The following is a 21,413-nucleotide window of genomic DNA, read 5'->3' as shown; positions in this document are numbered from 1 at the left end:
GATGTTATTCAGGCATAAACAGGAGTGAAGTACTGATGCGTGCTACAATATGGACGAATCTTTTTTTTTTTTTTTATTTTTTTTTTCAACGTTTATTTATTTTTTGGGGGACAGAGAGAGACAGAGCATGAATGGGGGAGGGGCAGAGAGAGAGGGAGACACAGAATCGGAAGCAGGCTCCAGGCTCTGAGCCATCAGCCCAGAGCCCGACGCGGGGCTCGAACTCACGGACCGCGAGATCGTGACCTGGCTGAAGTCGGACGCTTAACCGACTGCGCCACCCAGGCGCCGGACGAATCTTGAAAACACGGTGCTAAGTGAAGGAAGGCAGACATGAAAGGTCACACATTGTATGATTCCACTCATACAAAGTGTCCAGAATAGGTAAATCCATAGAGACTTGGTGGTTGCAGGGGTTGGGGGAGGGGCAGAGCCTGCCAGTGGGTACTGCATTTCCTTTTGGGGTGATGAAATGTATGGACCTAGACAGAGTGATGGTTGCACCAGAGTGATGGTGCATATACTAAATGCCGCTGAATCGTTCACTTTAAAATGGTTACTTTCATGTTATGGGACTCTCACGCAAATAAAAAGTAAAATTTGGGGGTGGAGGGAAGCAAGAAAAAGACCAAAGAGACCTTGTCCTTGGACTTTGCTCCCAGCCTTTCCCACCATATGGCAAATAGCAACCTGTGATAAAGATGGGGGAGCAGTCGGGCCCAGTAGGGGGACAGAGAGAACTAACCCTCCATTTGATTGGTCAAGGACAAGCCCAGGGGATTTGCCAGCCTGTCTTCCTCTGTCCCCAGTATGTGGCCAATGCCTGGCCCAGAGCGGTTGCTAAGAAGACGGCAGTCAGTGTGTGTGCTCTGCCTCCTGGAGCCACAGCTGCTCTCCCCCACCTCTCCTCCCTGTGCCTTTTCCCTCTGCCTGGAACCCTCCTGTTTTCTCATCTTCACAAACCTTCTCCCTCTCTTCCAAACTTGGTATCGTGTGCGGCTCTCATTGATTCGTCCGTGGGCATTGGCAGAGAAGCTCTCGGTGAAATGGATGCTCTGTGACCTTGAGAAGTCACCTTGTCCATCCTGCTGCCCCCCTCCCCCTCCCAGGAAGAGATGTTCTTTCAGGCCCAACTAGCCAGAACCTCTCCTACTTTTGTGGTTTCAGGGATGTTGAAAGGATGAATGAATTTGATTCCCTCAAATGGTCACCAGCTGGGAGTCACCATGCTGCCCCTCATGGCTATTATTGAAAAAGAATATAATGAAAATGGGACACTGACCTGTGTGCCACCCATGGAGAGGAACAGAGAGCTAGTCCAACAGGGGCCCCTTGTCATCAGAAACCAGCGTATACAGGGGCGCCTGGGTGGCGCAGTCGGTTAAGCGTCCGACTTCAGCCAGGTCACGATCTCGCGGTCCGTGGGTTCGAGCCCCGCATCGGGCTCTGGGCTGATGGCTCAGAGCCTGGAGCCTGTTTCCGATTCTGTGTCTCCTTCTCTCTCTGCCCCTCCCCCGTTCATGCTCTGTCTCTCTCTGTCCCAAAAATAAATAAACGTTGGAAAAAAAAAAAAAAAAAAGAAACCAGCGTATACATGCACAGACACATGCTCATTGGCCCACAGACCCATGTCTTCAGAAGATACCCAAAATACGTAACAGCCGGTACAGTCAGGCACTAGCCCATCACAGTGGATGTCAGCCACACACCACTGGGACAGCCAGGCCACTCCCTGCTGGCTGGCCACCCATTCTGCCCATGTCCATGCTCACGACCACTCATGCACAGATAGGCACCTACACACGTCCTCCCACATGGGCTGGGAGAACACGACATCAGGGAAAAGCCGATACATGTGGGAAACACGTAGCTACCTCACAAGCACCCCCCGCCACCTACCTTCTTCACCTGAGTCCTGACACTACATTAATGTTCTTCGGAAGAGCAAAGAAGGCTGAGAAGGAGAGCAGGAGTCAGCTACAGCAGGCTGGAGGGTCTGTGCGGGAAGAAGAACGGGAGAAAATCCGTTTTTCACACTGAGGTTGAGATGACAGAGGGACAGCAGGGACCAGGAACCGGCACTTGAGGGGAGGCTGGAGCTGGCCCTGCGCACCTGGAATAGGACAGGCACTTGTACACAGGAAAGCCAGCGCAGCGTAGAGGCTAAGAGTGCAGACGGCCACCAGGCTGTCCGGATTGGACCCTGGCTCGGCTACTTACGAGCTTAACTTCCTTGTGCCTCAATATCTTCATCTGGAAAATGGGTTGATAATAGTGCCCACCTCACACGCTGCTGTGAGGACTAAATGAGCTGCCACACGCGGACGGCTTCGAGCCGTGCCTGGCAGAGGTCACGGTGTGTGTTAGCTGTTATTAGTAGGCTCGGTACCATCATTATCGTTGTTATTTACGAGGTGTCTCCCATCCACCTCTGGGAGCAGGTGGAGCATATATGAGCATCCCCCTTTTTAGAGACGTGGAAACAGAGGCTTAGGAAGCTGGGAGGCCTCCCCAAGGTCACCCGGCGGGACCAGGACCTGGTTCCTCACACTCCCAAATCCACACACTTCGTCAGAGGCTTCGGTGGGGCTGGAGGAAGGAGATGGCCAGCAAAGCTCAAGGGAGATGCTCCTGGCCACAGAGCTGAACGAGGAGGACGCCTCTCTGGCAGTCACACCACACAGTGGGAGTGGAGCTGAGTGCCTGGCGGGACAGCCCTCTTCCATCCTTTATACCCCAGCTCCTCTGGGGTGAGCTCACCTTTGGCCTCGCCAGCTGCAAACCTGCTGAACAGCTGTCCTGCCCCCATATGAGTGGCTCTGATTGCGGCCAAGGCCCCCAGGGACTGCGCTCCATCCCGCCACCTTGGGCCTGAGTGCCGCACCTCAGGCTTGAAACTGCGGGGAGCACAAGGGCTCGAGGGGGACCCGTGGGGGGTCCACAGACCGCACGCTCACTATCTGAGTCCGTGTGTTGAGGAGGGCTGGCAGGATCGGAGCTGATGTCATCCAAACCACCCAGCTCATTCTCTCTAATTTTGGAGACAATTATTTTCTCCGAGAACCCTGCCCCTCTCAATGCCTCCAGCCTCTCCCCACCCCCACTTTTCCTACCCACCCAGTAGTTACATTCTGCTTCCTCCAACTGTATTGCTCAGGGTCTACCTGGCTCAAGAGCCTTCGATGCCTCCCTATTACATACACAGCTTGGGATCTAGGGGCCATCACCCATATTCGCCCTTTGCTAGTGCTTGCTCCAGCTGGAGGGCCCTTTCCTTACACATGCCCTTCCTGGGCTGCTTTTGCCATTCCCCATCGCCAGCCCACCCAAACCTTTTTCCCTTAACAGACTAGAACCCAAACCCCCTCCTCCAGGCAGCCCTTGTGGATTCAGGGTCCCCAGGGCTCGCCTCCCCTCTGTGGCTTTCCTTTTTCCTTCCATCTCTAGTACCCTCTTGGATTGTACTTGATTTTCCCTTCTCCCTCTGAGGCTTTCTCTGGAGGTTTATCAGACCCCAGAAGGGAGCCAATGGGTCTTGACTGGGGCCAAGAGATCACAACGAGTGTGTCACACTGATCAGACACACAAAAAGCTGTGTAATTAAATTCTTTGTGTAAATAAAGTAACCTGTTTTGGCTATAAAACCGTACAGATGTAATTTATTTAACAGGCAATTCCAAATTTCCTTGAATGTTTAAGGAAAGCTAGATGTTCCTGGTAACGTGGGGGTTTGATTCTCGGATCTGAGACACTTCCCGACTGTTTCACAGATGAGTAAAACTGAGGCTCAGAGATGTCCATGCCTGTCTCAGAATATAATTGCCAGCTAGAAAACTCAGTGATCCTGGTACCTTGAAGGGTGTGAGGGCAAGGTGCAGTTGGGACACAAGATGTGGGAAATTGTAGCCTGTCTCTCCTGCCAGCCCCAAGGCCTCCCAAAGCAGGGGGCTCTGCCCCATCCAGCCCCTAAGTCTCCCCAGGTCTTAATTAAGCCTAAGGCAGGGCCTTCATGACCTTGCTGAACTGTGGTTCTATCCTGGTTTCCTTCTGTCCCTCCCTTTTTCCTCCAGCAAAAACACATGCGCTCCAGGAGCCCTACCTGGGCCCACCCTTCCTGTGGGTGGCCCCGAACTCTCCTCCTTCCTCTCCTATCATCATCCTCATCAACAACATTGGGTGTTCCATTCCTGATGGCTAGCATCTGATTAACTAATTCATGCTAAAGTGTTAATGACTTGTTAATAGCTTGATGAGATGCTTTTCCCAGGGACACCTGCATTTGGATGGATCCAGAAACAAAGTGCTTTGAGGACAGGATACTTTGTATTGCCCCCCACTCAGCCCCTGGTAGGTGCTCAGTAAATATCTGATAAGTGGATCAATAGCAGTAAATGTAGTGTTTGAAAAGTGCTTCTTACTGAGTTTGGTACTTGGCAAGTGCTCGGTAGACAGTGACTACAACTACTATTATTATTATTATTATTATTATTATTTCTAGTGGCGAGTTTTCCATGATCAGGAATGGTCTGAGTGGACTGATTCCTCGAGCCTAGGATCTCTGGGGACAGCAGCCCCTTCTTGTCCTCCAACAGCAGATGACACTGTATGGAGATGTACGGATCCAAACATCCTCTCCCAGAGGAGAGGAAGGAGGAGAGAGAGCAGAACAGGAGAGGACAGGTCGATTCCTAACTTCTACTTTACTCTGTACTTTTGGTACTTGAGAACATCGACTGAACACTGAATTAAGTAGCAGGCATATACGGAGTGCTTCCCATGGGACCGTCACAGCTACCCCATCAGGAGTTTATTATCCCACTTGTGTTGGGGAAGCTGAGGCTTGGAGAGGTTAAGCGCTGCTGGGTGGTGAGTGGGATCCAGACCCCTGGAGCCAGCTCCTGGTCTGGGCTCCTACCTGGTGGCATTCCAGGTGGATTCAGGCCCAGGGGCTCCCTGAAGATGCACCATCCATGCTGTTTGGTTAATTCTCCAACAACTGTCAGTCTTCTGGCAGTTAGGAAGGGATGCCTAGAGGCTGGTCTTGGGTCCTGAGGAGAGGTACAGGGGGAGGGGTCAACTGGGAGACATGGGACCCTCACCCGGGTCCTGGGCCCTCAGGGAACACAGCAGTACAGGTGTCAATGGACAGAGGGGTCCAGCACACAGAGGAGGAGATGGGGTCGAACCAGGGTTTTACGCAGGATTTTGAAAGAGCAGAGGATATGGATGAGAAGGGATGGGGAGAAAGGTGTCTCAGGCTGGTTAGGGATAGTGTGGCAGAACTGCGGAAGCACTTGAAGATGAGGCCTGTTGGGGAGATGTCCTTGGCTGCAGCAGGGAACATCAAGGACAGGGAGAGAGGACAAGGCAGGGCAGCAGCTGCAGGGACATTGAAGGTTGGATTGGTGAGCTGCCATGCATGTCACAGAAACACACAGCCAGCCATCGAGGGGACATCGTGTTAGGACAGGTTCCAAGAGCCGGGAAAGGCCTTTAACGTTAGACCACGAGCCCCCATGTCCCCTACACTGGGCACATGCCTGGCACACAGAAGCTCTCAATAGACGTTTACCGAAGGGAGAAAAGGAAGGATAGGGGAGGGCGGGAGGAGTAGCTAGGTGGTCTCTCTGATCTGGAGAACCTTCTACTTTCCTTAGAAAGGAAAACTGAGATGACGTGACACAGTCTTCAGAGGGACCTCATGGGGGCTTCCCACAGAGCCACTGTCCTCCCAGAACACACTAAGAACATGCTAAGGGTTAGGGAGATACAGGGGAGCTCAGATATGGGCTGGGATGACCCAGGAAGACCTCTGGGAGAGGGAACAATAGAGCAGAGGTGGTGAAAGGGGAAGAGGGAAAGATGGATGGATGCCGGAGACACAAGGTGGGAAAGAGAGAAGGGAGGAAGAGAAAAGTTCTGGTAAGCCAGGAAGACAAAATGGCAGCGGGGTGGGTAAGGAGGAGTATGGGGCAGGAAGAGGGAATGGATGCCAGGCCAACTCCTAAACAGAGTGAGAGAGCCCCACACCAGCTTGGTTCCAGATTTTTCTCTCTCCAGTGGCTTCACCCAGCCAAGAGTCACGGCCCACCTTGGGGTCCCAATAGAGATCATTGGGTAAAGGCAATCTCTGGGGACAGAGCCGGCCACAGGCAGAACAGGGGTCTTGGCAGCAATGGCATTCACGGGGGAAGGACTGGGGCCCGGGCCAAGAGTCAGGCATCTGAGATGGCAGGGACAGCAGGCAGAGTTTGGGGCAAGGATCGCAGGCTGGAGCAGGACAGCAAGGTACTCACTGGGCTTGCGTGGGTCTGAAGAGATGCATAGGAGTTCAGTTTCACCTGGACAGCAGTTCCTCCACTTGAACTCTAAACAGATGGTTCCTGTCCTCAGCTTGTTCCCGCTCTTACTAACAAATACACAAGACAGAAATGAGCCAACGGACCACCCAGGAGTCCTTCCTTGAAGCCTCCAGGCCCTGATGAGCCTCTCTCTGCCATCTCCCTGCCTCCTGAGTTGACTCCCTGAATTTTCAGCCACCTGCTCCAACTCCCTCCTCCTTTTCTTCATTCTGTCCAGTGTTCGTTACTAGACATCAATTGTGCCTTGCACAGCCTCCAGCCTGCCTTATTGGAGCTTGAGAGTCGTGAAGTGCGGAGACCCCATTTCCTAGAGAACTGACGGAAGCCTATGACCCCTCATGTCCTCATGAGGGTCACTCCATCCTTCACACCCCAGCACACAGGGCCACTGTCCTCTCTGGGTTAGAGGAAGAAGCCATCAGTGGGGTGTGTCTCCAGGAGACCAGAATGAATGGTCTCTTTCCGGTAAAGACGAGGACACACCTATGGTTGGAGCCCCCAGACACTCTACCCAGGAGCCTACTCTGTCCAGGAAAGCCCATCCCCTTCCAGCTCCCTGAGCCCCCAGGAGGAAGCCCATAACCCAGAGAAGTTTAGTCAGGATGGTGGAGTGCCAGTGACATCCCCCTGGAGAGGCTGGGGCCTGGGGCAAATTACCCTATAACAGCAGGTTAATTAGATAAAACCCAAATTACATGAGCAAGGCTTGCAAGCCCAGCAATTTGAAGGTTTCATGTTGTTTCAGAGGTGGGGAGGGCTTGATCTCTAGCTCAGCATAGAGAAAATGACTTCTTGCTCCCAGGCAAGCCAAACCCATGAATTAAGCTCTTGACTGCCCATCCACGAGCCCCAATGCCAAGCACATATAAGGAAGGGTGCCCTGCCAGTCCTCACTGCAAGCTGCAGAGCCCGTGCGGGACTTGGCCTTCACCCCTCCTGCATCTGACCTCCATCTCCACCAGCAGCATGAACCGCCAGTTCACCTGCAAGTCGGGGGCTGCCGCCAAGGGGGGCTTCAGCGGCTGCTCGGCAGTGCTCTCAGGGGGCAGCTCGTCCTCCTACCGGGCAGGGGGCAAAGGGCTCAGCGGGGGCTTCGGAAGCCGGAGCCTCTACAGCCTGGGCGGCATCCGGAACATCTCCCTCAACATGGCCAGCGGCAGCGGGAAGAGTGGTTATGGATTTGGCCGGGGCCGGGCCAGTGGCTTTGCTGGCAGCATGTTTGGCAGTGTGGCCCTGGGGCCCGTGTGTCCAACTGTGTGCCCACCCGGAGGTATCCATCAGGTCACTGTCAACGAGAGCCTCCTGGCCCCCCTCAACGTGGAGCTGGACCCTGAGATCCAGAAAGTGCGCGCCCAAGAGCGGGAGCAGATCAAGGCTCTGAACAACAAGTTCGCCTCCTTCATCGACAAGGTGGGTCTAACTTCTCTTCTCTTCTTAGAACACGAGCTTCTGTTACAGAGAAGGGATTCTCTGGTTTAACCAATCCTGACTCTTTCATGTAAATTCTTGAGACTCAGCATTAACCACAGAGTAAAGCCTACACCCAGGACACCACAATTCATATCCGGACCACGCACTGGCTCATCGGGACCACTGATAAGATGTACCCGTATTTTCTGGCTCCCTGGGGTTAGGCGACTGTGCTCCTCTGGACACTGAAGTTATTTGGAAACTGTCCAGGCCTTTGAGCTGGCTTCTCCCTCACTTTATTTATTTTTTTTTTTAATTTTTTTTCAACTTTTTTTTATTTATTTTTGGGACAGAGAGAGACAGAGCATGAACGGGGGAGGGGCAGAGAGAGAGGGAGACACAGAATCGGAAACAGGCTCCAGGCTCCGAGCCATCAGCCCAGAGCCCGACGCGGGGCTCGAACTCCCGGACCGCGAGATCGTGACCTGGCTGAAGTCGGACGCCCAACCGACTGAGCCACCCAGGCGCCCCCTCCCTCACTTTAGACAAACCACCTTTGTTCAGAGGTGACCGTCTTCATGAAGAAGGGGACTCTTCTTTCCATGTCTCCAGACTGATTCTCCTCAGGTGAGCTATGAGGAGGCACAAAACAGGTGTTTTCTTTCATCAGGGTGACTTGTTTAAGGTTCCTTGCATGATCTTTCCTAAGAGAAGACAGAGGTAGGTCTGTCTCTGCTGGCAGAGGCTCATGGGGGGTACCGGCAGGAGCTCCAAAGGGAAGATCCCTGCTTCTCACTCAAGGGTCGGCTTGGTGCCATTGCTAAGCCTGGGGTCCATGCAGGCTGTGCGTGGGGAAAGCCAGTGAGAGGGAACCTGCCCCAGAGCAACCAGGAAAGCCTGTCTTTTTTTCCCATCCATCGCGAGCAGATCTCCTCCACTAGTCATTTGACTGATGGATCAGAAGCATCAGAGTGTGGTCACTCCCGGGTGGCTCGGCCATGGGAATTTTTTTTTTTTTTAGTTGGCTAAGGAGAGCCAGAGGCAGAAGAGTGCAGTGGGAAAGATGTCTCCACACTGCGCTGAGGTCAGACCTGGCTTCCACTCCGGCCCCATCACTTTCCGGCTGTGTCTTGGCTAAGCCAGCCGCAGAGCCAGCCATGTAGAGAGTTATTTATCTCTGCCTCTATGTCATCTTTGCAATGCAGATAATAGCCTACTTCTCGGGGTTTGTCGCCCAGGTTTATAAAAGAAAATGCTTGTGAAGATCTTGGCACAGTGCCGCACACGTACTCCCAAATGGTGGTTATTGTTACTACCATTTTTATCTTCAGAGAGATCAGGGAGGGGTGTTGAGAAGAGGAGGAACCACAGGTCTGGAATAGGCCTCAAGGCATCATGCAGTCCAGATAAGCCCCTGACTTTTGGTAGATGAGCAATTATTACTCCCATTCTATGAGTCAGCAAAAGCATGGAGATAAATGCCATGCCAGGGTTTGGCATCTGGGGTGGGGATGGGAAGGAAGGAAAGTGAGACTGTCCTGGGGATGGGGGGCTACACTGGCTATGTGGCAGTTAGGCACCAAGGACGGGTCAGCCCAGAACAAAGCCTATGGTTGAAATGGTCAGTGGCCATTGGAGCCTACTCCCGTCCCCCAGCTCTAGACGCCTGCTCAGAGGATCCCTTGCTCACCTCCGGGGCCAGCACTGTCTCTGTGGCTCTTTATTCCTCCAAACCACTTCACATTTGGAAGATCAAAGGGCTCTGAGGTTTGGAGTTTGGGGGTCACATGGCAGTGGACTGACCTTTGGCTGGGCTGGTCAAACCCCATTAAGGGGCAAAGTCTGGAGACATGGAAAGAAGAGTCACCTTCTTCATGAAGACGGTCACTTCTGAACAAAGGTGGTTTGTCTAAAGTGAGGGAGAAGCCAGCTCAAAGGCCTGGACAGTTTCCAAATAACTTCAGTGTCCAGAGGAGCACAGTCGCCTAACGCCAGGGAGCCAGAAAATACAGTACATCTTATCAGTGGTCCCGATTAGCCAGTGCGTGGTCCGGATGTGAATTGCGGTGTCCTGGGTGTAGGCTTTACTCTGTGGTTAATGCTTAGTCTTAAGAATTTACCTGAAAGAGTCAGGACTGGTTAAACCAAAGCAAGACTGGATAATCTGCTGGGGGCAAGCAGTTTGGTGGCTGATCGCATCTCAACACTGAATCCCTGATGGTTTTCCGAGGTCCTGTGTTTATGACGATAAGGAACACAATCTTATTTAGACACTGGCTGTGCTCATGTGGATTAAGTGACACATTTAAAAAACCACACAAGCGAACAATAAGTAGATATCCTCCCTCTGGTCAGTTTCCTGGCCCAGCGAATCCACAGTGGCATGGGGAGTACTGCCCATCATGCCCCACGTGCCGTTTTTGCCCTGTGGAAGATGGTTCTGGGGGGTAGAACTAGGGCTGAGGGAGGAGGACATGGGCAATGAAGGAGATGGAGCCTGATGCTGACATTTAGATGACCTGGAAGCCCTTGGAGCCTTGTTGAACTTGACATGTTATAAAATGAAGGACAGACTCCCATCTTCAGCAAGGTCAAGCTTTCCAAAGATGGACCCAGCCTGACTCTGTCCTAGTATTTTTTAGGCACACACCTGCCCTGAGTCGGTTTGGCCACAGTGGGTTCTGAGCGACTGGGTGCATGAGTTACAGGGACACATGTCTGGGCTCCCTCACTTATCCAACCATTGGACCTTGGAAAGAGGCTAAATTCTCTACGGCTCAGTTTCCTCTCCATTAAGTGGGGTTCATGATTTGCCCACCTCACGCAGCTGTCATGAGGAGAAAAGGAGAAAATGCAGGCAGAGTGCTTTGCACAGTGCCTCGTGAAAGACAGGTGTGACTGTTTCCACGGGGGGCTCAACAGTTTCTGTCCTTTGGGTCCCAGGTGCGGTTCCTGGAACAGCAGAACCAGGTGCTGGAGACCAAGTGGGAGCTGCTACAGCAGCTGGACCTGAACAACTGCAAGAACAACCTGGAGCCCATCCTCGAGGGCTACATCAGCAACCTGCGGAAGCAGCTGGAGACGCTGTCCGGGGACCGGGTGCGGCTGGACTCGGAGCTGCGGAGCGTGCGGGACGTGGTGGAGGACTACAAGAAGAAGTGAGTGGGGAAGGGATCTCGCTGCAGCTGGACAGCTGCCCCTTTCCCTTTGAGCTCCCTCTGCAGGAGTGGCAGCTACCCCAGCTGAAAGGTGTCGGAGGTGAGGGGCCATGTTCCTTGTCATACCGGGCAGAATTACTCCCACAAAACTCTGGAACTTGATTCTCCAGCCTCTGATCTGGCACAGAGGACAGATGTCCAGGTAGCTGGACGGTGGTCAAAGGATTATGTCTGGTTGGGTGAGGGAAGCCTCGGGTAAGCCACTCAGAGCTCCCGGGTCTTCACTGGTAAAGGGGACTTACATCCATCCACCTCCCCGAATGGCCAAGAGGAGTAACTAAGGAAACATCCCCATTCATTTGAAAGGCTTGATTCAAATTTTCAAATTTGCTCCTTGCTCCCTCTGAGATTTCTCACAGAGCATTTGCTCCACGTGTTCCTCCCTCATTTTTGTACCTAGATCTTCAACAATCTCCTTTTTTCAAACTTGGTTACCGTGTCCCCTCCTCCAGGAAGCCTCCCTTGCCTGGCAGCCCCAGCAGCCCAATACTCTGTGGCCCATTAGCATCTGTCCCCTCGAATGGGCACACTGCCTCTTGTTCAGAGTCTTTCTTGAGGGATGAGGGTTCTCGGTGAGAGGGTTCTAAGTGAGATGCATTGACCAGCTGAGCCCTGGCTTTCCTGCAGGTATGAGGAAGAAATCAACAGGCGGACAGCTGCAGAGAACGAGTTTGTGCTGCTCAAGAAGGTGAGGGGGAAGGCAGGCCTTGAGTCCGGGGCTGGCCTGGGACCAGGGAAGGCTGAGCCTACCAGTGTGCTCTGCTCTCGGTGAAAGAGAGGCAATTGCAAAATAATGAGGGGGGCCAGCGAAAACCACGATGGACTACCCAGAGAGGGAATGAAAAGGCAGAGACAATAATGGCCTTCCCGAGTGTTTCACGTGGACAGGGTTTGTCCACAACAAAGAACAGCAGAAGATGACACACGGGGGCTCCCCAGAGACCACGGGGCTTGACCTAGATGTCAGAAGGATGACTGATGGCTGGGGTTCCAGCTGTCTGGCTGGGGCTCCCTTCCTCAGAGGGGAACCCCATTCCTGCTGAGAGCATAGATTCTCAGGATGGGGCAGGACTGGCCCTTCTGTTCGTTCCTGTCCTTTGCCATGAGCCTCTCAGAGAGAGGAGGGAAGCTATTTCCGTGTGCAGGGCACCCAGGCTGGGGTTGGTGTTTTCTTCTTGGTAGTGACCGAGGGATGGGGGGGGGGCATCTTTCAGGACGTGGATGCAGCTTATGCCAATAAGGAGGAGCTCCAGGCCAAGGTGGACTCCATGGATCAGGAGATCAAGTTTTTCAAGTGCCTCTATGAAGCCGTAAGTCTGTCTCTCCACCCACCCCTCTGAGGGCAGCCAGCGGGTAAAACTCTGTTCTGGGGGCTGGAGGAGGCTCCCCTCTCTCAGGGAGGCCCCCTGGTTGGCCATTCATCTCCCATTTTAGCCCCAAGAAGCTCCTAATCTGCACCCTCTGGGTGGGAAGGAAATAGTCCAGGTCCTGGCTTCATGGTGGTGGGAGTCTGTCTGGGGCCTGAAGGGAGCTCACTTTGCCCAGGGAGCAACAGCCTTGGTTCAGAGCCTCGAAGTTAGCGTCTCCTGGATTTGCTAACCTTGCTTGGTGGCGGTGGGTGAGGGGTGGTGTTGGCCTCCTGTAGTCAAGTTCTGAGACCAGCCCTGTTTCCCATGTAGGAGATCGCTCAGATCCAGTCCCACATCAGCGACATGTCCGTCATCCTGTCCATGGATAACAACCGGGACCTGAACTTGGACAGCATCATTGACGAGGTCCGTGCCCAGTATGAAGAGATCGCCTTGAAGAGCAAGGCTGAGGCTGAGGCCCTGTACCAGACCAAGGTGAGCTGGGCTGAGGCAGGACCGGGGAGGGCAACTCCAGCAGGCATGAGGGCTGGGCCTGAACACTCCCAGAACAGCGACCATGTCCAGTTAAGTGTCCAACATGCCCTTCCCCCATGACATCTCCAATCCCAGACATCTTGTCCTCCCATGACACATGCATCATGCTTACCTATGGCTCTGTACTTTGGGGTCCCCAGTTCCAGGAGCTACAGCTGGCAGCTGGCCGGCATGGGGATGACCTCAAAAACACCAAGAACGAAATCTCGGAGCTCACCCGGCTCATCCAGAGAATCCGCTCAGAGATTGAGAATGTGAAGAAGCAGGTGAGGGGACCGGCTACCGATGGCCCAGGGCAGGAGGGCAAAATTGAAGGGGGGATGAGTTGGCCAAGGATATCAGCCTCCCAAATCTCTGCCCACGAGAAGAAAGGAGACAGTGAGGTCACTGTCTTGAGTACTTGGAGCAGACATCCCTGAGGCATCTCATCTCCTACTCACCCCAAGGACCTCTGCTTCGAAGCCTCTCCCACAGGAAGCCTACTCTCATTCTCCAGAATGGACTAGGCCCACACCCCTGTTCCCTTTTTCCTAGTCACATGCTCTGCCGGCACCGGCACTTCTCTTGTCTTGTCACCCTTTGACAATTGCCTGATACCAGCCTGTCCCGTCTTCCACTAGACCGGAAGAAGGCAGGGAGCTGGCTGCTTTGTTCCCCATTGTTTGCCCAGCGTGGAGCATAGTGCCTGGCACATAGTAGAAGCTTAACAAACATTTTTGGATCAAATGATTGGTCAGTGGGCTCAGACAGCACCCATTAAAGTGCTTTATTAAGGCCTTGCTTGGAACCACGCCCAGGAGTATGGGCTGCAGTCTCAGCTTTAAGGTGAGAAGACAAGATGCGTTTGTATCATATCAATAGCAGCAGCTCCTATCATTTTATCGGATTGAATCGTCCCAAAGACTCTCTGAGGCAAGCGTTACCCATTGTTGCAGGTGAGACTGAGGCTCAGAGAAGTTAAGAGGGTTGCAAGCTGGCAAGTGGCAGAGCGGTGATCGGAATCAACTGTGGCTCCTAGTCTAGTGATCTTTCCATCTGCCCCTGGGCTCTAACACTTAGTGGCTCTGTGATGTGGGGCAAGTTCATTATCCCTTCTGCACAGGACTACATGGGCTTAGGTACATAAAATGCATATAAAGGGCTGAGTGCAGTACCAGACAGATGGTAAGCACTTGGGAAATAATAGTTGGTTCTGGGAAATCTACTTCCCTGCACTCCTTGTCGGTGGTCCTATGCCCCTGGGTGGCCACTATCATTGTATCTACAACACCATATTCCAATGGTCTCTCCTCCCAGACTTTAAACAGTTCCAGAGCAGAAAGCCAATCACATTCTTATTCATTTTGTATCCTTGGCACATGGGTGGCCAAGTAAATGTCTTTGCGATGAACTGACGTGGTACTGAATTGGCCACGATCGCAGGAGGGGAGGACGGGCTATTTTTCATCACTACCAATGCCTAAACACGAGTGGAGATAGCCAGCTCCAGGAAGGGCCCCGGCCTAGAAGAGGAATGGGAGGTGTGAAGGGTGGAGGTGGGCATCCCTGCCCGGGAATCAGCAAGCGCTAGTGAGATTTGGATTTGGATGACTCGAATTACCCCTTCCAGTTTTTGAGCTTCTCCAACTCCCTGTCTAGGCTTCCAACCTGGAGACGGCCATCGCCGATGCCGAGCAGCGGGGCGACAGTGCCCTGAAGGACGCCCGGGCCAAGCTGGACGAGCTGGAGGCCGCCCTGCACCAGGCCAAGGAGGAGCTGGCCCGGATGCTGCGGGAGTACCAGGAGCTCATGAGCCTGAAGCTGGCCTTGGACATGGAGATCGCCACCTACCGCAAACTGCTGGAGAGCGAGGAATGCAGGTGTGTGTGTGTGTGGGGGGGTGCTCTGGCAGGAGAGCCCCGGGGATTTGAGAAGGACGAAAGCGGAAAGCTTAGCACACTCTCCAGAATAAGATGCGTTCTTGGTGGTGAAGGGGTGGCAATGATGGGAATAATAACAGTAATTAATAACACCTGCCCTGGCGTGAGCACTCACTTCATGCCAGGCACCGCCCGGTTACCCCAAAGATTCAGCGGCAGCGCCCAGAGCTTTCCAAGCTCCGCTTGTTCCAGAGAAGCCCTGGAATTTCCACAGGTGCCCACTGGGTTCAGAAACCCACATCAGGCTGTTGGGGACACTGGCTTTGAGGTCAATAGATTGTGGGTTGGATGGCTGCTTGGTCTTATTTTATTTCTCTCCCTAACAGGATGTCAGGAGAATTTCCCTCCCCTGTCAGCATCTGTAAGTACTTGTATGCTTGGACCTAAAGCTGTAGAACCTGCAGACCAGAAAGGGCCTTAGTCCCCCCCACTGTGTGTATACATGAGCACCTAAGGATCAGAGAGCAAAACACCTTGAAATCAAACAGCCAGATGGCAGAGGCATGGCCAGCAATCAGGTCTCCTGGCTCCCAGCCCAGGACTGCTTCCTCCTTGTCCCTCTGTCTCCCCGTTCCCAGGGGATGGCAGCTAGGACGGCTATCGCTATAGGGAAGGGGAAACAAAGGATGAGTGTGTGTGAGGCCCGGGACACCAGAGCTGCAAGTTGTGACCAGCCCTGGGCTGGGGAAATAGAGGGGGCTGAGGGGATCAGGGAAGGGGGAACCTCTGAGGCTAAGCAAGGTGACAGTATTGGATCTCTGGATTTCTCAGTAGGACTAAGAATTAAACCAGAGCTTCCAAAAGATGCCATCTGTGGGACAGCTAGCCAGAGGCAGAGGTTGGAGGCTGGGAAGTTGAGCAAAAAGGCTACTAGAAGGGGGAGGGGTATATCCAGAACATAGGTGGGTGTGCTGGTACCAAAGCGATGGGCCTCTGGGAGTTAAGAATCAGCCAGTCGAAGCTGCACAAGGCAAGGGAAGGACATGGGGGAAGCTGTCTTTGGGGTATTTTCCCTGGGTTGGGGTTACAGCCCCAACAGCCCAAACAGCCAGATGGCAGAGGCATGGCCAGCAATCAGGTCTCCTGGATCCCAGCCCAGGACTGCTTCCTCCTTATCCAAACTGCATGTGGCTATAACCAAAGCCCTCACCTAACCCATCGTCCCAAGAGGCCCCTCTGTCCCAGGGAAGGGTAACCTCCTCTGGTTCTGCCCCCTGAGGGGAGCTGACCCTGCTCTCCCTCTGCAGCCATCATCAGCAGCACCAGCGGCAGCAGTGGCTACGGCCTCCGGCCCAGCTCCGTCAGCGGCGGCTACGTGGCCAACAGCAGCAGCTGCATCTCGGGCGTGTGCAGCGTCCGCGGTGGGGAGGGCAGGAGCCGGGGCAGCACCAGCGACTACAAGGATACCCTGGGGAAGGGCTCCAGCCAGAGCGCGTCCTCCAAGAAAGCCAGCAGGTAGAGAGGGCCGTCCGATGCCCTCCTGCCACCCGTGCATCCCCAGCTGTCTCCCACACACGCTCTTCCCCAGCCCACCAGCAGCCCCATCTCCACCCAGCCCTGCTCTCGTACCTCCAGTGCTGGCCTTGGCCACCCACTTCTCCCAGCCTGTGTCTTCCTGAGCCTGGACAGGTGTGGATGACTAACCCTGGGGAAATTCCTCCTGGCATATGCCTGGCACTACTTTCCTTGGCTGAGGTCCCCCACCTATGCCATCAGCTCGGCTCCAGGCTCCCAGACTTCTGCCCTCTACAACAGCTTCCAGCTCAGTCGCTAAATACTCTGTCTGGCTCCCTGGGGCTCACACCGAGCCCCAGCTCTCACACTGGGGCCTTTGTCCCAGCTCCTGCCTAGGCTAGTGGCTGGTTCTGCGTTCAAGACAAGGAGGACTGAAGGACAACAACCAAGAGCAGCCAGTCCCTACCCCACCTTGTCTCCATCTCATGGCTCACTCTGAGCGGGACCCGGTACAACTCAGCATCTCTCGTCACTCTCCTGTGTCCAGAAGCAGGGAAGAGGAGGCCCTCTGCATCCCCTTTCTTCTTAGAACCCTCCTATCGCATCGTCAATAAACAGCACAATCTGATGGCTTGGTGTCTGAGTAGTCAAGGTGTGTGCACATACTCAGTTCCTTGGGTACTCACTGGAGCAGGCACCACACAGGCACACACAGACACACACACAGTACACACTGCGTATTACCTGTGCAGCCCACAGTTCTATGTTAATTTTTTCTGCGGAGCAGGAAAAGGAGCTCTCAGAGCACACGTGGCCCAGGGGCTGGGCAGTGTTGGAGCTGCAGGGGAATGAAGCATGGGCTGACTTTGGGAGGAGGGAGGGAGAAGAAGAGGGAGAGAAGAAAGGAGGAATAGAGGAAGGGGGTGTGTGCAGTGTGGTTTGTGGCTTTCAACAAAAGAATTACCTGTGTCTACTGACAGACGTGGTCCTGCTCCCGACTGGGACCCTGGCCTCCATCTAAGAACTGGTTCTTTCCTAGAGGGAAGGTAGGGGTTTGGCAGGCAGGTGTCTGCGTTTGTTCAACTCTTTCCTCGTTGCTCAGAGGCCTGGCCTTTTGGGGGAGGGGTCGCTCAGAAAGGGTGGAGCTTATGGGGACCCCACACTTGGGGCCTGTAGGATGCCCAGATGGGGAACAAGTTTTTGGAGCCTGAGGCTGGACTTGGGAGAAGTGAGTTGGGGGTCAGGGTAGGCTATAAATTTTAGTGACCGTACAGGTGGCTCCCGCCCAGACGGCTGTCTACCCTGGGGTGAGGAGAGGTGTAAGGAAGACAGACAGACCCCCCACCCCCAGCGACAAGCATGAGCTGCCAAACCTCAGTCAGGAAGTCCTTGGGGGCTTGAAGAGCTTACAAAATTGGAGGTAGAGGGATTGGAGAAAGGGACGAATGGGCTGGGTTGGCAGACAGAACTTTAGAGTAGTGGTTGGGGCTTAGCCCAAGGCCACCAGGGCCAGCCTCGAACCCCTGTAACCCAGGAGGTGGCCATCAGCTTCAGCCTCTCACCTCTCTCAACTTGGAAGTCAACACCACCATGTGGGTGGAGGAGGATGAACAGATCAAGACTCAGCAGCAAGTTTGCTTCACTGGTCAACATGGTGAAGCCTGTGTGTGTGTGTGTGTGTGTGTGTGTGTGTGTGTATTTTCAGAACTGGGTAGAGACACTGTCTTTCAGAACTGTCCCTCAGCAGAGGATCCACATACACCTGCTGCCTCTGCTACCTTTGCAGCAGTAAGAACTGAGGTTCTGGGATAGCAGAAAGACCTTTCCAGCTGAGAGGCTTAGAAGAATTCTAGATTCTCAAATGGGGCCGGGGCGGGGTGGGGGGGGGGTGGGGGGATGGAGGCTGCTTCTCTAGATCCTGCTGGTTTCTCATCCAGATTTGGAAAGGAAGTGAAGAACTCTCCCATATCTCTTTGTGCCCTTTGGCTCATGGGGGTCTCCCGGGTGGGCAGGGTTCTCCTAGGTTTTGAGTTCATTTTCTAAAGCAGCAGATCAAGGTGCTGCAGGCCGAGAGGAGCTTCCTGCAGGAGACAGTCAGGAGCACCTACCGAGGCCCGAGTTAGTAGAGACTCAAGTTACGGAGCTTGGCAGGTGCTGGAGTGAGGGATCTCAGCTGGCTGTGGGCGACAGACCAGGTAGGAGTTGCCGGATGACTTGGGATACAAGCAGGGCTCTGAGGAAATGGAATACTGCTGATGACTTACAGGCAGGGTGGCCATGAAGTCACATGAGTCTAGGTGGTCATTTGATCACGGTTGCCAAAAGCAGTGGTTCTTCACAAAGGCTCAAAAATAACCTGGGAGGGGTGCCTGGGTGGCTCGGCCAGTTAAGCGACTGACTTCCGCTCAGCTCACGATCTCACCATTCATAAGTTCGAGGCTTGTGTCGGGCTCTGTGCTGACAACTCAGAGCCTGGAGTTCACTTGGAATTCTGTGTTTCCCACTCCCTCTGCCCCTCCCCCACTCGCACTCTGTCTCTCTCTCTCAAAAATAAACATTAAAAAAAATTTTTTTAAATAACCTGGGAACTTAAAATACTGATGTCTCAGCCACTATCCCAAACCAGTTATGGTGGTCTACTGGAGTGGGGCCCAGGCATTCGCGGCATCTCTCAAAAGTTGCGGAAGGGATTCTAACGAGCGTCCAGAGCTGAGAACGTAATCAGTGGAGAAAGAGGTCCAAACTCTAGTAAATGTAGCAAGGGCTGAGAATGAGGGAGTAGAGATGGGGTCAACACATTAAGATGGCAGCATGAGCTCTGAAAGGGACATGGGGGTGGGGCAATGAGGAAATTTACACCTAATAGCCCAGACTTGTGTCAGGTAAGACATGGCCATGTGCCGAGGGACAGGGTGGCAGGGGTTATGGGGCACCAACAGAGGGTGAGGGGCAGGAAAGGGAGCCGGTTACAGGTGTGTGAGAGTGTTGCAATAAGGCTCACGTCTTGCCTCTGGATCTGTGCCACTGTTCTGCCTCCCTCTCCTCACAGCTATGCGATGCTCTGTGGAGTGGATGCAGAAAAAAGAAAGCAAAGCTACAGTTCCTGCACTCAGGAAGCTTCTAGTCCTACAGACAGGAGCAGCCACTCAGGAAGGATACAGGTGGAGGAAAAGCCGGTGCAAATGAATAAAGTCCCCAACCCACCTTACTCGTCCTTTCCATCACCTCCCCCAAAGCCTGAGTGGTCCTCACCTCTGCACTCTTGTGCCTAGCACACCATTTGCACTGAGCACAGGCTGGTGGACTAACCACCCCCTTCTCCATGGGGCTCTGACTCCCGGCTGCCACCATGGCCACTGATGGGAGCAGGCCCTTGGGACATCCCACTGGAGGGGACCCTGCAGCAAGCCAAGCCAGATATAGCAGCAGCCCAGCTGGGGGACTGCAAGGGACTGTCGTGGGTCAAGTTGGCCATAGATGTGGAGGTTGGCACCCTCAGGCCATCTTTGGAAGGCGAGGAGAACAAAAGGGGTCCCACATAGAACCTGGGGTGCCCACCAAGGGGGCTGAGCCCTCTTGGCTTGATCACTACTCTGTTCCTTCTCTCCTTCTGTGAAGCCTCAGTCCCCCAGCCCTTTCCTATGCTTTGGGTCCAGAGTACCAAGCAGGGGTCTGAGAAGAGGGATTAGAAACCGATGTTTATGGGGCGCCTACTGTGGACCAGAATCTCCTGAGCTGGGCATGCCTCCTGCGTCACTTTTCTGAGGTGGGTGTTGTTTTTCCTAAGACAGAGGCCTGCTGCAGCCAGGGTCACAGAGCCAGCACACGGGGCCAGGATTCCATGAGGTCTGTCTCTCCAAAGCCCACACTGTTTCCACATCACCGCCCTGCCTCCCGGTGTGGGAACCATCTGCTTCTGCCCACCCATCTGCTGTGCGTTCCCACCCTTCCCTGATGTCCTGTGGGTTCCCTGCCCATCGTTTGCTGGAACTTCCATCACGTTCCATCATCTGAAGACTGATACCTCCACGTCCTAGGCACCGGGCTAGGTTCCTTTTACGCCTGTGAATTGCCACGTAACCTATCTCAGATTTCCCCAGTGAGGCTGTGGCCACGTTGTCACCTGCCAGTCATAGAGGCTGATCCCCTCAATGTTTGGGGGGGCTGTCAGAGCAGCACATAGATCCAGCTCCCCTTGAAGCCCTGGTCTCCCGTGCCAGAGGTGGCCAGGGAAGCTGGTAGCATTGGCCCTGGAGAAGGAGCAGAAGGGGGCAAGGGGGGAGCCTCAAGCAGGTGGTGAAGGTGGGCTAGTGTGGACCCAGCGTACGGGGAAGGCTACTTTTGAAGGGAAAGGAGCTGAGGCAGACTGGGGTGGGCACTTTATCCCGAGAAGCTGGCTGGGCTGTGGGAGCAGAAGTATCAAAATGAAATCCTAGACCAGCAGGAAGAATCTGGAGGAGCACGAAGGAGGTGGCCCCTGTCAGGTAAGTGGGTTCTTCCGGGCACTGTCCTTTCTCCAGACAATGGCACGATGGCCAGTCCAGCCGGCTGAAGACAGCCACCACTTCTGCAACCACTCCAGGTAAAGGCATCGCTGCTCTTCTCGAGCACCTTCTGAGGAGACTCCGGAGTCTTCGTGTCTCACAACTTGGCCTTAGAAAAGTTCTGCTTCGAGTCTGACCACCGCCCCCTCGAGGACACAGGACCTCGGCTCCCTGTCATGTGCGCAGCAAAGATGGCTTCTTGTCGGGGCGCCTGGGTGGCGCAGTCGGTTAAGCGTCCGACTTCAGCCAGGTCACGATCTCGCGGTCCGGGAGTTCGAGCCCCGCGTCGGGCTCTGGGCTGATGGCTCGGAGCCTGGAGCCTGTTTCCGATTCTGTGTCTCCCTCTCTCTCTGCCCCTCCCCCATTCATGCTCTGTCTCTCTCTGTCCCAAAAATAAATAAACATTGAAAAAAAAAATTAAAAAAAAAAAAAAAAAGATGGTTTCTTGTCTAGCTCCCTCAGTGGCTGGCCTTCTCAGGGGTGGAGATTCTCAGGTCCCATCACCCAACCTCGCTGGCCCGATTCTCTAATGTTCCCTCAGTCGGCTGTGGGCTTATCACAGTACAGCTTGAGGGAAGAAAAATATTTTTCCAGTCTCTCC

At 54.0% G+C, this 21,413-nt stretch overlaps 1 protein-coding gene across 2 annotated transcripts; it reads left to right on the top strand.

Annotated features, from left to right (window-relative positions):
- Positions 1 to 7,313: 7,313 nt before the first annotated feature.
- KRT71 (keratin 71) lies at positions 7,314 to 16,894 on the top strand. Of its 2 annotated transcripts, XM_045466127.1 has the most exons (9): positions 7,314 to 7,772; positions 10,716 to 10,930; positions 11,618 to 11,678; positions 12,205 to 12,300; positions 12,670 to 12,834; positions 13,035 to 13,160; positions 14,533 to 14,753; positions 15,140 to 15,174; positions 16,061 to 16,894. In XM_045466127.1, exons 1-9 carry the CDS (start codon positions 7,329 to 7,331, stop codon positions 16,270 to 16,272), a joined length of 1,575 nt encoding a protein of 524 aa, XP_045322083.1. In that variant the 5' UTR covers positions 7,314 to 7,328; the 3' UTR covers positions 16,273 to 16,894. The 2 variants fall into 2 exon arrangements, with proteins under 2 accessions (XP_045322083.1, XP_045322084.1); XM_045466128.1 differs by lacking the exons at positions 15,140 to 15,174; positions 16,061 to 16,894 and adding an exon at positions 14,908 to 14,950 and having other exon boundaries at positions 14,533 to 14,801.
- Positions 16,895 to 21,413: the final 4,519 nt, after the last annotated feature.

Source organism: Leopardus geoffroyi, chromosome B4, assembly GCF_018350155.1.
Source record: "Leopardus geoffroyi isolate Oge1 chromosome B4, O.geoffroyi_Oge1_pat1.0, whole genome shotgun sequence".
NCBI lineage: Eukaryota > Metazoa > Chordata > Mammalia > Carnivora > Felidae > Leopardus > Leopardus geoffroyi.
The sequence above is the reverse complement of the archived record's forward strand: the minus strand, read 5'-3'. Positions and strand labels throughout refer to the sequence as shown.